Source organism: Cyrtonyx montezumae, unplaced genomic scaffold (genome assembly GCF_038088225.1).
Source record: "Cyrtonyx montezumae isolate F1298 unplaced genomic scaffold, pur_monq_1.0 scaffold_17, whole genome shotgun sequence".
Lineage (NCBI taxonomy): Eukaryota > Metazoa > Chordata > Aves > Galliformes > Odontophoridae > Cyrtonyx > Cyrtonyx montezumae.
Window position 1 is genome coordinate 12113091 of NW_027071903.1, and position 16138 is coordinate 12129228.

General features: G+C 32.9%; 1 protein-coding gene across 1 annotated transcript in view; it reads right to left on the reverse strand.

The window, feature by feature from the left end:
• The window catches only part of RPGRIP1L (RPGRIP1 like), a 59401-nt gene that overhangs the window by 5128 nt on the left and 38135 nt on the right, over positions 1 to 16138 (reverse strand). The window contains exons 21-22 of the mRNA XM_065733268.1: positions 10131 to 10314; positions 4252 to 4336 (exon numbers count right to left, since the gene is read on the reverse strand). Coding sequence (XP_065589340.1) covers positions 4252 to 4336; positions 10131 to 10314 — 269 coding nt within the window. The remainder of the gene's footprint in view (positions 1 to 4251; positions 4337 to 10130; positions 10315 to 16138) is intronic.

Below are 16138 nucleotides of genomic sequence, written 5' to 3' on the forward strand. Positions count from 1 at the left end.
CAATGTTTTCAATAAAAACAATAGTTTGAGAGACCTTTGCTATCACATTTTCCCTCCTTCTTTACCATAATTTAGCAGTACAATAAGAAGTCACTTAGTTTCTTTACATTTTCCCCCATTCATATAATCAAGTTTATGCCTATGTACTTTCAGGCTTTTAGGTAAACTCATTTAAACACTTAAAGTTAGTCAGGTTTTTTTGTTTCTTTTATTTTGTGGGTTTTTTTTTGTTTTTTTTTTTTTTAAACAACACAATTGAATTGCAGTAATACTTAGTTTAGATTAAATGTCATCTACATTGTGTTAGCTAAAATCTTTGATAGCAAAACTTGTTAGAGAAGTTCAACTACTTTAATTCAGTCAGGCCACACTTAATTAAAGTGTTTGGGCTTGGATGGGGAGCACACTTATGAAGTAAAACTTTTCAGCTGTCCCCAGTTATAGTGCTTTCGCTCACAAAGTAGTCTTGGATCATGTTAACTGGATTCTTTTTGATCTGGACAAAACTAGAAGTGCTCCAGATGTAGCCCTAATGCATTCTGCTGCAAAAACGACACTCAGCCAATGGGATCAGCTAGGAGTATGATGAATTCTGAACTCCATCCCAAAATCTACGTACACTGAATATCAGACTATTGGCAACAAACACTTGGGTCTAGAGATTCTCTCCTCACTGCTTGAAAACACAGACGTAGCCTTCGTAAATTCTAATCCATGCACTTTTTGATTTTATAATGAGTGGTGTGGGACATAAATTGCTATTTGAGAAAGACAAACCAAATTCAACATTTCCTGGAACTCAGAAATACTAACTAAATTCAATGAAGACATTATTTCCAAACGCTAAGAGCTAAGTACTAAGCTGAAAGTTACTGAGAATTTTCACTGCACATTTAGAGGCTTGGAGACCATATTCCAGCCAGGAACATATTCTAAAACAAGAACTTAAAAGATGATTCTCTCAAAACAGTATATTGCTAATGTTTTATTGTGAATTCACCTTTTAGCTGAATGTTACACTGCAACTTCTCCTGCACTCCAATACAATTCCTAGTTTATTATTCTACTCCTATTTTACACTTAAAAAGAAACACGAATAACAAATAAAATAAAACAAGCAAGCAACCCCTTCAAAAACTAGCCATAAGTACATCCTGGACATTAAGGCCTTGGTCTATTTATCATGCTGCTTAAACGAAGACTATTTGTTGATCCCAAATAGCACAGACCAACAACTATATAAAAAGTTTGAATTTTTGTGTGAACTTAAATTACACTCATTGTATCCAAGTACAGTCTTTCAGTAAAAACTGAATTCCAACGTTGTGCGGGAGCTGACTTGAGTTAGTGGCTTGTGCTAAGGCCAAAAACCCTGAGATTGACAAAATGACAGGAATTCAGACTAAACTACTTGTTTTGGTATGTCTTGGCAACACTGTTAAAACAGTGATGGCTTCTGAGTTTTACAACCTAAAAATGTTACCGCAAGCATGATTCCAAATGAGTAACAATCAAACATGCAAACTCCAAGTGCATAGGAAAGACTACCTTAGACAAATCATAATCAAATATTCCTAAAAGCCTTTACACATAGTAACAGTGACTGCAAAACACTCCTTCAGGGTTTTACTTCAGTGCTTGGCTTTGGCTCTTAACAAAAATATTTATTATTTTGAATGTTAAATGTTGCTAGCTAAAACCAGACATCTGCTGAAGAGAAGTGCTGTTTTCCAAAAGAGTTCTAGAGGCAAAAATGGAAAAATAACACAAGCATTTCCAACAGGTGTCCTGAGTGAGTAGAATATATCTAACACAGAGCTAAGCAGGAGCAAAACTGCCAAAAATGAAATACTGAACCATGCAAGATAACTTTTAAATGAAATAACACATTAAAAACAAAAAAGAACACAAACCACCAACAAAAAACTGATAAATTCAGTGTCAGTGTTTTATGAAATCAATTGGAAAAACCACATAAGCAGTGAAAACTGGGAAAAAGGGGGCTGGATCACATTTCTTATTTAAAGGTATCATCTGCAAATACTACAATGTAGTGCGTTGTATACTGAATATTCTTACATTTTCTGTCAATAAAGCCTTTTATTCCAATATGGGGAAAAAATACTAAAACCACAAATTTAAAATTATTCCCTATAAAGACAAAAAAATCAATGAAAAATGAAGTTTCTTCAGAAATCTGATATTCTTAATGAACAGGAAACCCTACTCCTAATAAATACTTTCCCATGAAAGTGCTTTGTCAATCTATTTCTATTTATTTAAATGTGTGAATTTATAAAGCTATGAAATTTGTTATTTTCAGGGCCATAGTAGTTCATTTTTCAACTAAAGGATTATGTTACTGTTTGGAACTTTGTCTTAGTAGTAGTTTTATTTATTATAACAATTTTTTTCCTTAAGGGCTGAGAATATTTATTTGTTTCAAAGGATATTCTTTAAAATTATTCTCCCTTTGGGAGAAAAAAAAAGCAACGATTGCATGTAATGTATCTATTTATGTCATAATATAGAATTCATCATTATGAGTACCATTACTAACATTTGTGACTAAGTTCAACTGAAATCATACTACACAGTTTAATACACTTAATATGCTATCACTGCTCCTGTAATCTGGCACACATGAATAAAGTGTCAGGCTAAAGCATGCTAGGCCAATTTTCAGTGATATTTACATCCTTGATAATTTGGTTTCCTGAACCTTTAAGCTTGAAGTTAAGTTCAGTTCCTGCTTCAGCTGGAAAAGCTCTGATATTAGTTCGTAAGACCTGTGATAGAAAATGTGTTGAGGATATAATTTGGCCAGGTATAAAAATGCACAGAGCTGAGAACATTTGGTGTAAAACAATCCTATAAATTTTGTTTCTTGATGGTACTCCTGCTAGACTGAAGTGGGGAGCTGGTCTACTGATGGACTTCCTGCCTTGCTGTTTAGTCAAGACAGAACTGAATCTTCACACAATGACAACATATAAAACAACCTACCTAGTAACATTACTATGATAGTGATAATAAAAGATGAATGCTTCTTTTCTGGAAAAAGAGCATTCTGGTATTGTTGTACCTTATTTCATAAAAAAATCTGAACTTTTCAACACAATATATCCACAATATATTTGGTAAGTATTTAGTAACTGATATTGAAGTATTTATAGGAGAAATAGCAGCTGAAAGGACTAGTTTGTTTCCTTCAATCAATTATCTTAATGGGAAAAAAAAAAAGAAAATTTTTCCTTACATATCATTAAATTCTTAATGGAGCATATTATCTACTTTCCTATTCTATAGGATAAAACTAGCCTTCTGCTTGCTTATGTTTTCTGCATCTCCAAACCTCAGAATTCTTTTAGTGACATTTCCCATTCCCACAAGGATCATTTCATGCAGTGCACTGCTCCATTTCAGTAAAATCTATTTCCTGGCAAAGGTATGAAACTCAGCTTTAGAGGGGAAAAAGAATGAAGAGGGATTACTCTATCCTACTACTGAGTGAATCTATGACTTGTGAATAAAAAGTATTTTAGAGATGGAAAAGTAATTTCTACATTTCAAATAGAATCAACATACGTTCTTGTCTGCAAATTAAATGAATCTTTAAATTAATAATAGTTCATTTTTTTTAAAGAAGATCTACCTTCAAGACTAAACAGAGTCAATATTCGTTATTCATTACTCCAAGTAATGTGTATGCTAACTCAATCAAAAATAAGAACAGATCTTTTATTATTAGCTCAGACGAGACTAATTTATACTCTTTATGATATGGATACATATAATAGCTGACCTCTGACTTAAATTATAAATAGACTTTTGGAAATTTTAGGGCTAAAGAATAGGTTCTAAAGCTTTCACACTCTTAATTCTTTAAATTCAGAAAGTAATAGATGTACTACTCTGCTATATGCTGCTTTAAAATTCATTACTGATAGAATGCTGATGATAGACTCACCTTCTTGCAAATCAAGGTTGTTAACAAAGACCAAAACATAGCACTAAACACATAGCACAACAATAAAAGAGGCTGATATATCACATCACACAAAGCTACTCCAGGGAAGAAACGCATATCAATCAGCATTTCAAACTGTAGGTATCACTCCCAGCTGAAACAAAATTCTCTCCAGTTCAATAGTTATGTCAGTACAGTCAAGGAACAAGACAAGCCAAAAGGCAAACCTTAAACATTCTTTATAAAGACCTTTTATGGAGTTTTTCAGTGCTAATATGTACCTGTCAGTATTTAGATCTGGCTTTTGAAGCATAGACTTGAGATACTCTCTTCTTGCGCGATTATTTGCCTTATCCACATGTATCACTGCAAAGCAAATTGGAATTAATATAATTATTTACAGACTATTTTTCATCTTCTAGAAGGAGGATCATGGAGAAAAGAACAAAGAAGAATAAACATCTCATTCCCTTGTCTTTCCTAAGGAAAAGCAATAATGCTAGAATCAAATTTGAAAGGTCATGTGATCTAATGGCATGTCACTGGCAGGTTTATGTGCATACTGTCAAAAAAGATACAAGCAGCATCTAAGCATGCCACATAGCTGTCATTTTCTGTTAATGGCAATAGCAGTCATGATTTTAAAAGCCAGTGGTCTTTACTGCTTTGTATTTGAAGGGATTTACTGCATTTTCTTCCACTGAGGAACCTAGTGATAATGATAACTTATGGCAGAATGCTTGTCCTTTTTGACAGCCTCAGTAATTTAATCCTCCTTTCCTGCCACAATATTTCAGTAAGAGGAACAACTAGACCAATGGACTGAAGAAAATCCACAGCCTGAGGAGTGTGTGAGAATGCTCTGAGAGCCTTCTAATGTTGTCCTTTAAAATACAAACACATGAACGAGCACTTAATGTTTTTGTTGTTTTTTTTTTTTTTTTTTTTTTTTTTTTTTACCATTAACATGACCGGCAGCAAGACTATTTTTTGCTTTGGAAAAACAATAAAATAATAAGGAACAGAGTTTTAGGAAATTCTTTAAGGAGTTTTTTGGGCATCTTGTATTAAGAAAGGAGCTTCTTTCTTGCACATGGTATCAACTGACAAGTATTACAAGAGCTTAAACTACTCCAAAAGATTATAAAACATCTGTATGGGAAAACTGAAAAGCCATGTTAAAAGAATTAGTAATGTAGCTACAAAAATGTATGAGGACAGACAGAATGAATATAGCTCTGAGTAACAAACACAGCTCCTACAAACATTTTACTTTAGTTTTTGAGGGCAGCAGGAGGAATTAGAAATTTATCTCTTTTTAAATTCCATAATCTTTTTTATTCAAGTTCCTCACTCTCCTCTAGTAACTCTTTCACTCTAGTAAAAAAGCAAAACAAGAAAAACCCACACCTCTTTCCTTCTCCACATCACATTAAGGTTCATTTCCCTGAATGTTGATATTTGATATAAATCTTTGAAGTGTTTCATGCTCTCACATGTTATCCAAGTAAACTTGTATATTAATTTTACCAAGAAGCAGAGTATTAGAATACAGACATACAAAACAGAGATAAGAAGGCTCACATTAATGCCTTGCAAAGGAATTTGTTGGGGGTCATATCTCTGTCTATCAAAAATTTCTTCTAGTTAGCACATCTTGTAGAGCCACCAGTTTTCCAATTTTCTCCAAAGCTGCTCCCCTCATTGTTAGAAACTAGCTACTTAGAGAAAATAGCCAGCAAAGAAAGCAATCTTCAATACCTTTTCCATTACTAGCAGGGAGCAAAGCATTGGTGCTTGGAATCCTATGTTTCTACCCACAACATGGTTACTTTCTTGGGCAGGTTAAAAGAAGCTGTTACTACCATCTGCTATTCTTTAGGGTAAGCGCATGACTTTCCACATGTGCTTGCTACTCTCATGGCCAAGTACTCTTGGGGCCATCACAGGAAACAATGGGAGGCAGAAGGGAGACAGATGGACAGCCAAAGTACTTCAAAGGAGCAGCCACATCAACAGATTCTTCTCTTTCCCAGAAGAATTCAAACTGGAAATTCCTAAGTTTGCTAATCCTGTATCTAAAACAATTATAAAATGGATGTCTACTTACAAATCTAAAGAGTTTGAACTCACTGGAAAGAGTCAGGCTAGCCAGTAAAACATTCAACACAAGAACTCCTTTCACAATCTGGGGAAAAATGATTAGCCATAGCAAAAACGAATCTTACATTTTTACATAGTGATGAATAACTCGCTTTCATATCACCCCTTAGTACTGCTTGAACTTAGAATTATAACATTGCTCCAAGGCACAGAACATCTCATATTTCTAGCCAGTTAATTGCAAAAATCATTCAACATTAACTTGTGACAGTTTGCATCTAACATTCTAATTTCTAAAGTTCATCCTAAAGAAGCACCACAGATCTGAAAAATTACAACATCCCTGAATCTTACTAAAAATCACTGCAATTCTAGATGACAGCCTAGCCAGTTGTGTTACAGTATAGTACTTTCATAATGCACTTTCTAACAGAGCTAAATGTGTATGTGATGAAGGAGAGAGGTTTATCACAAGGATAAAAGAACGCCTCATATTGTGTGGAGCACTTATGGAGTGAAGGAATAGATACACTTTGTGGTGTATTTATTTCTGTTATGAAGTTTTAACACTCCTGCAGTCTCTTTACAATTGTACTTCAAGGTTGTCCTTATAATCACACACTAACTGAGAAAACTCTTGGATAAGAATAATGTACACAAAACCTTTGGAATGTTTTCTAAGTCTTCCTTCTGCTGCTGCCTGTTCTCAAATATCATTGCATACAGAGATGACGTATCTCAGACCTTCTATCCATCTTACTTTCTATTAACTTCCTTTCTATCTCAGCATTTTCACATTTATGTGAACAGGAACATTTTTTGTTAACATTTATGAACTAACCTTACCTTGGTAATCTAAGTAACTCTGGCTTTAACAAGAAAAACATTTCTTTCACTGAAATTAAGAGGGTCAAGTATCAGCAAATGCATTTACATGTAAGCATAAATGGGCTTTGTTTTCTCGAAGTAAGTTACATCTCCCTGTGTCCTTCAATAAAATTACCATTACATTGAACTTAAAGTATCTACTGTGACAAAACTGTGAACAAATATTTTTCAATACACAATTTTAAACTACATTAAAAAGTTAAAATGCCTTGCTTATTCTGATCTGTAATACTCCCTAACACCAAACAACAACGAAACCCACCAAAAGCAAGAATCCTTCCTTGTTGCCAAATTACAAAGATGAAGTCATGGTATAAGCACAATTTGGGAAGTTCTCCTTTTCTTTGAATGCATGTGACTAAGGTGTTTGGAAGCATTCTTGGTATTCAGATGGCTCTTTTCACCACTAACAAACAACAGCTCCTCTCCTCAGAAACTATGGTACCAATACATATAAAATCTATGTGAAGGAAAATAAAGACTTGCGTAGTATAAGGCTAGAATTTTATAAACCTCCTGTTCAAGTTTATATTTCAAGACCTTGGAAGAAAGAAAAAGATCTTCTAACCATTCCCAGGTGAAGAAGTCAGAGTCAAAATAAACAATTCATTCAAGTTATACGTCCTAACCACTTGTGAGAAGAGAAATTCACAGCATCTTCCATGTCCCGATCAATTTAGATCTATTCTATTGCTTTTCAGCAGGATTTCATAAATATTCTTTTATGTTACCTATGAACCAATGCAAGTAAAGGATGTTTAACAGATACAGGAACAAACAATCTGTTTTTTAAACCAAAAAAACCCAGCTGTCTTCTGTATCAACACTGACGCTGATAATAATAATAATAACAATAATAATAATATATATGGATACATGTGTTTTTTTCTTTGAAAAATCCAGAAGACTAACTTTCCTTCTGAGTGCAAAGCACATTTCTTTCTCCTCATGCAAATCTCATTTTTATTAAAGAAAATATTCAATTAATCTCAAATATTCAACATGCTGAATTCTAACTAGAATTAATAAGACGTTATTAGACAAATAAAAGATGCTGTAAAGCTATAGTAAACACACATGCAGATTTCATTACTATTATCTTGACTGGATTTCAAACTGACAATATCAAACAGTAGACTCATTTCCCACCTCCCCCCAACCATGTGCAAGCTAATTTTAAGCAGAAACTGGCAGACCAACATCTAAACTAAACTCCACAAATAACAACCATGTTACCATAATACTGTGGAATAAAATCCCAGAGCAATTAAGTCGAAAACCACTTCTGATATTTATTTGTTAGAAATTAAAGCTTAAACATTTCTACAATTGTAAATAGAGCAGCAAATATAAAAAGCAGCTATGAGGCCAAATTTTGATGAGCAGAAATGGTACAAGATAGCACTACTATAGTAGTTCAGAAAGTGTTAGGAATCAGAATCTGCTAAGCAGATATGGTGTCTTTCAATATCACAGCTTGAAATATATTTAAACTTTGTAATTGTCTGAAGGAGAACAGATTTTATTCCTTATTTATCACTGTTTCCTCTTTCCCATTTTAACTTATCTGTTCTAACTTGATTGTGTTTTGCTACTTGTATTTCTTGGAGTTAACAATTAAAAAAACCTGATACTATGCATAGATTATATCCAAAATACACAAGAGTCACAAGACTGGGTAAAATAACTGTTTTTTAAAATGCTGTCAGAATGTTTCTTACACGCAAAACAACGACAACTCAAAAACAAAGAGATATTAAGTGCTAGTGTTATTTCAATGTGGTTTTAAAAACTTCATTTCAGTAATTGCTTCCTATCTAGCATACTTGGATAATTGTTTACAGCAGCTACCAAGATGGAGATTATTAAATTAAAAAAAAATTCTTATTTATTTGATGCCTTATTCATATTTCCCATACGATGACAGGACTCCCGTTTGTTTAAACCGAAGTAAGCCTCAGTGAATGAAATCCAGTCCATAGTTTTTCTAATTTTTGCTTTGTTTTCCTAAAGCCATACAAAGATTCATGTCTTTCTCAAAGTTACGGAAATTAACTTAAAACATTTTAACACAGTCTATATTTTCTCTCACATGTAGCAAAGAAAAGTCTTGATGTGACATCTAGAAGAGATTTCAGTCTTCAACTTCGGAGTAATTCAATAGTTTATGAATATTAGAAGAATATAAGTAAAGGAAAAAAAAGCAGTCTCCTTTTAAAAATCAGAATTATAGGTGTTTGCAGTTTTAAAGATCAGACTGTGATATGACTTACAAAACCACTTAAAAATATGTATTTCTAAAGAACCCTTAATATGAATGTCTCTATTACTGGTGTTTACCAAATAGCAAACTGATTCATCTTCTCCAAGATATTCTCTGTAAAAAATGCATTCCTTAATCAAAGCTCAAGACAACTTGAAGCACTCAGACTGACTCTTAAATGCAATAGAATTTAATAGACAAGAAAAAAAAAGAAAGGTTAATGAATAAGTAATTGAAATACCATGAAATTGCTGGAAAAATAATAGGAGCTATTCTGCAATCATTACAATAGTTCTTCAGATGTTATTAGTGTATATTATATTATGTATTGACAAACCATTTTCACATGCTTTTCAGAAAATAGCATGAAGGATGCAAGATTAAGTAGTTTGAAGAAAACAACGAGGTAGTAGCATTAAACATTACTGAATGAACCACTTCAAAACATTCATATTAAAGGAATACTGAATAATCCCAAGTGATGGTCAAGTAAAATTTCTTTTGAACTGTTTTAGTTGTATCTGGTTATACAGAATGTTCACCTGCTGTATCATCAGATACCAATAAAGACATCACTTCATCACGTTTTTTCAGAAAGAATACGTGATTTGAGTTTTGGGAAGTCTAATTTAAAAAATTCTGGAATAAGAGTATGTTTAAATATATTGCAGTATCATCATTTCTTAAACAAGTATACTTCAACAGTTTACAATTGTTGGTTGTATTCCTGGCATTTCTTAAGACAAACTGTAACAGCTCTGAAAATATTTGGGGACCAAACAAATACACCTGGTATACATACAAGTCCAACTATCACATAAAGGACATAGGCTGTACTGATTGGCTTTGATTTAAGACAGAATTTTAAAAAGGAAATAAATCCAAGTAGCAATTCATCATACTTACCATTGCTATAGTTATAATGAACCCTTTGTCCACTTGTTGGTTTTGGAAGTGACACTGGGGTCTCCTCTGCAATGTAATTGTATAATCTGCATTCTACAAACAGTTGTTGTATCGTTTCATCTTCTGCAATTCGTGACTCAGTAAGACCAAGTGATATAATTTCAATCCGTATTTTTTCAGTTGCCTATTTAAAGGTAAACCACAAACAAATTATTTTTCATTTTTTGAAGTGTTAACTAAAACAAACTAACATACGCATGTGTAAAACATTGGGTGTTCTGTATAAACACTGATTGATTTTGACATGGATACAATGAGATTCTAAAGCCCCAGGGTTTGCAGTTGGAAGTATTTCTGCAACAGATACTGATTTACAATTGGTGTTGAAAACGTTTTTTTAAAGTCATACTCTGCTGAAGAAGGATAAGCTAAGACTATCTTAATGTATTAATGATTTCTGAACTGCAGATTCCAGTTGCCATTATTTCTAACTACAAGCAAAGCCATTTGTATCTTGTTCCTATAGCCACTTGAAATAGTCTTGGTTATACAAGATAAGGTATCAGAGTTTTCCCCATGAAGGAAAACTTTTAGACTTAGGTACCTACTACAGACTGCACTACAATTAGTTCAGTAAAAATACATCAAATTACAAAGTACTGAAGCATATTAAGAAACATTGTACGTACACGGAATTCAATTTCACATACTGAACTTTTCTAGTAAAATTAAATACAGCTATAAGGTAAAAATAACAGTATGATAACAAAGTATTCCAATTGGTCTCCATCAGAACCTTTTATTATTGTCTTTAATGAAAACAACTTTTCTATTCCATATATGAATTTTTTTCATACCACCTAGCAATGTCTGCATTATTTGGTTACAGGTACATTATAATAAGTTTTATTGTGCTTAAGTGGAAATGCTAGACCTGACAGGAGGAGTCAAATATTTCCCTAGGTAACTATGATTCAAATAAAGAAAAGCCACTACAATTTCAAAATTGATGTACATAGGTAAGCGTTCAAAGATGAGAGTCATCAAAAAATAAACAGAGCTGCTTGAAGTATAGAAATGTCAAACTTTTTTTTTTTTTTACTTTTTCTTTTCATGTTCACAACTTCATTAAAAATACTGTCCTTATGTGTAAATATTTCAGTGAGATTTTATGGTAAATATAGGTCATTTGAAACAATAAATTATATTCAAAAGATCAGTGTTGTAGATTCAGTGTCAGAACTGCAAATCAATATACTAATTTATTATGGAGATAGCTTATGTTTTCCCAAGCAAATTATATAATCAATCAAACTGAAAAGCAGGTGTACTCTATTGTAAAAATATCCATCACATAGAACAATTTCCATTGCTGTCAAGCGCTTTCAATATTTGATGAAGTAATTTTACCCCCTCCTTTCAAAAGACATTTCCTTTTATTATGTATCCTAAGACACTTTAACTAAAAACCCAAATCTGAATATTTCAATAAGGTTGTTTTATTATTCAGTAGATTCATGGAAATTTTACTAGGATGACAGAGAAAATTCCACACCATTCTGTCTCTGCTAATACAGGTACATGGCTTCAGCTGGCAATATTACTAGGATTAGCATAGAATGATGAAATATTTAAAGGAATTTTTTTTCTAAAATCTAATAAATCAAATGACTGCCAAATGTCATTAAAGTGATGGTCTTTGACTTGAATATGCTTTTCATATTCAAATTTGAAAAGAAAGAGATGAAAGCCTGGAAAGGTTACTCAGTTTCAACTAATAACCTCAAGCACTCTACATTCACATGCATAAAAAATGAAATTGGCTCCATTGTCTAATCTTACTTCAGAAACAACTCTTTTCTTCTTGCACTGAACAGATGTATTAGCATCTGTATTTTAAGTGATATGCTGAGGTTTGTTCACCCCGAAGTATTTAGCAGCTATGTCAACCTAGTTTGTACAGGCTGTAGTTTAGGAATCAACTCCAAATAAAATTGCCTGTATTATAAAGTGTTCACTTAAATTTGTCTGCTGTAATTAACCCTCATAATTGTACACTATAAGCGAAGACAGAAGCTGACAAAAAAATATTTGCAAATAAAAATCCGGGACTGCTAAAAAACAGCAGAGCTACTATGTCATACTTCACTACTAATATAAAATCAGTCACATTATGTGACCCATGGTGGATATATACATATGACAGGAATTAATTTTTAAGCAACTATTTTACACTTGTATGATGCAGACTGAAGTATTTTATCTAAATATTTTTTAAGGTTTTCACTTTGTTTTCTTTTTATTTTTGCCATTGTCTTATCTACTAGTTACTATTCAAGTAAAAATAGTTTGCCTTGATCAGTTATTTTGCACAATTACATTTTGAAAGGAATAATATTATTATTTAAACTTAATATGTAAAACAAAAGTTAAGAAGAAATCTCCTCTAACAGAGAAATTGGATGTACCTATAAAAGTAAAGAATACCAAAAGAAAAGCTTTCAATTACTACCTCAGATGAGCTGGTTCAGTACAAGAAAAAAGAAACATGGACAAGATTCTTATTCTTTGGCAATATCCTTTCTTCCTGCACCATTTAATGCCAACTCTTTGTAACTAACAAACATTTGCAAGAATCACTGAACTTCTTCAACAAGCTTTGAGATTAGGTCAAGTACTAATACACTGGACCCGACAATAGAACTTGAAGTCCCAACATAACTTCTCCCATCTTTCTCAAGTAAACATTATTGCTAAGGATTTATGATTAATAGGTCAACATCATATGTATAAAAATATGTATTTAAAAAATAGTCCTCAGTATGCAGTGATTTTTCATGTCAAGATCAACAACATCTATTTTCTTATGTTTCTCATAATGATGTAGATGTGAGGAAAGAAAGAAGGGTACAGCAACACTCCCTGTTCATGGATGGGATTACAGAAGTGCATCCACTTCAGACTCTTTTGATCATAGAGAAACCTCTTTGTCCCCTGTTCTTTAATATATGTTTTAGACTCAGACTTGCTGTGGAGAAGGCACACACAATATTCCCATAGGATCACTGGTCTTTGTCATGTGCTAGGAGAACATAGCACTACAAAGTTACCACAGGAGTTACGGTTCCATGCAACCCAATCAACTCTTTCTGGGACCAGGAATACACAAAACAAACATCCTCACAAATGGTTTCTACTGTTTGCTTATTTGAGTATCACTTTTTTTTTTTTTTTTTTTTTTTTTTAAATCAAGCGCACAAAGTCATCAGTTTCAGAGCAGGAACACAGCCTCAATATTTCTAAAGTCATGAATTGCTTTCTACAGCTTGAGACTGTGCTTAAGTAGTGCCTTCTCCTATGTGAGTCTGTAACACACCCATCAATACATTGTATTTGTTTCAGAAAATAAATAGTCCACTTTATTATAAGATATCAAATATTTTAGAAAATACTATGGTATTGATGGACCTAAAACTCTTCCTCCACAATCCTAACTATACATCTGAACTTATTCATATTTGTACTTAATGCATAATACAAGTTCTCATCAATTGAATAACAATTTGGCTTTATTGTCTTCACGTAGCTTGCTTCCCTAAGCTTCTCTCAAGAATAAACTGCTCAATGTTGCTCCTGAAGTTTTTTTTTTTTTTTTAAGACTTATTGCAACTTGCCAGTAGTACAGTCTCAATTAATAGCTTTTACAGATGAACTATTTCCAGGTAATAATAAATACAAAAGAGCAAATATATCTGGAGTTCTTTAGTTGATAAGAACTTCCTTAACTCTGTATTTTATTTTCTCCCCAAGATATTGAGAAGACTATGAAAGCAGTACAGTTACAGTCCTGTACCAAGCTACACCTGTCTACTACAGACTTTCTCCAAGATGCATCCTTTTTTTTTTCCTTCAGTGTTTAAATACTCGAACCTTATGCTACCAGATAACTGAGTACCAAATACCCACCGGATCAAACCTCAAAGTCAGTAACCTACACATTAGTAGAACCTAGTCACAAAACTATGTAATTCTAAGGCTTTGTAAAAGCTTAAAAATACAGTTAATTTATGAAGCAAGCATGATCCTTAGGTAACTAAGCATAAAAGACAAAAATAGTGAATAAAAAGAGCTCTTATTCTGAACAGTTCAGCTGTGTTCATACTCATCAACATTTAAACTAGAGAAATAAGATAAAACAAAAAGTAGCAATATTATGTAAAAAGAAAAACGTACAAAACAAACATGACAGGATTCTGGCTTTTATACAGTCTTTATGTAGAGCATGTTCTTTCTCTTTATGTGGATCATAGACTTTAGTTTGATTTCAATAATAAATCATATTTACAAAAAAAAAAAATCTATTTCAAATAAAACCTGTTTAGGAAAAAAGCCAGGAAAATTATCAGTATAATATTTTCATTTGCTGAGAGAAGTTTTAGTGACAAAATATATCAGATGGCACATTTTAAATAAAGTTATATTTAGAGACTTACTTTATAATATTTGATAGTGATTCCCAATCTCCCATTATCTCACTGTATGAGGACAACATAGATGCCAAAAAGTAATGATTCTCCCTAATATTACCCGTGGTGTGAAAAATAATTCTTGGTAAAGTAGTGCAAATGAAATGAAAACTCAAATTTAGTTTCAAACACCATGCTATGCATTCTACACTTCCAGTTTTGTTTTTTTTTGTTTGTACCTCAGCAAATAGTACCATCTAGGTTAGGAAGGACTCCTGCTGATGATTTCTCCCGTGGCCTTATACAGTAAGCCTTAATTATTTTGACTTAATTTAGCATTCTGTGTCATTCTTACTAGTTTTAAGTGTTACATACAACACGTTACCTAATGACTAAGAATTCTGTGGTTTTGAATCATTTTAAAATCTGGTGTTTTTGACAGGGAGTTGGAAAAAACGAGAGAAAAGGGAGGAATAATACCATCAATAGCAACGGCTTGTACACATTTCTAAGCATCACTTTGAATGCCTTTGTCAAGTACATGAAGTTGGTGAAGTCATCATTTCAGTATCTACTCAAACAAGGTTAGTCTCAAGCTTTATCAGCAAAAACCACCTTAGTTTCTTCCTGGATTCTTTCTCTCTTCATTTTAGTTCCTGACTAACAGTGACCATAATACAGTAGGGACCATACTACAGCCAAGAGTGATCTTAAAAATGGAGAGCAGCAAATGCTGACTTTTAATTTCAGACCTATCATTTCCCTTTGAAAACAGTGACTATAATGCTGCAATAAATAACCCATTCTGTTTCATGAGTTCTATTTTCTGTTTCAATAAATAAGCTGGTGTAGTTTTCTTTTCCAATTTCTTAAAAGCAAAAGCACAGATCAGCTAATGTTAGACCTAGTTGAGACTAACAGAATACTAAGGAATGAGTATTTTTGACAAAGTAGATAGAACCATACCAACACAATTACACAGGTAATACTGAAACCCTAAAATTTTAGATCTAAAGCTGGCCTAAAGTGAATTTAAAGAAAAGCACTGGGTATCAGAAATGTCCATAAAGGCATACTGAAGGAGCTGAACTCCCGCAGAAAATAGGTTTAAAAGATGAACAGAGGAATACAAAGTTTAAAATTGCAAACGATGCCCAAATCACTTTTTCTTCAGCGAATGCAGATATTTCATAGGAGGAAGTGCAATATTTAACTGTACAAAAAAAGGCATAATGAAAAGCATTTATATCTTTTCTATGCATGAATATTCCCAACTTTTCACAACCATTTCATTGCACAGATGAATCACAATCAATTGCTGATGCCTTTTAATAGAGTTTAAGAGACACTTCAATGTCTAAATAAAACCCAGGGATCTAAAATGAACCCACAATGACAGTTTTCAATAAACCTCTGTCACGCTCCAATATAAAGGAGGGAGACGAGGTTCTTTATATGTATATGTATACCCGATGGCGAGATTAAGACACAACGGGTCAAATGTTAGCCCAACCAGTTTATTACAAATACTAGTTGCTTAGG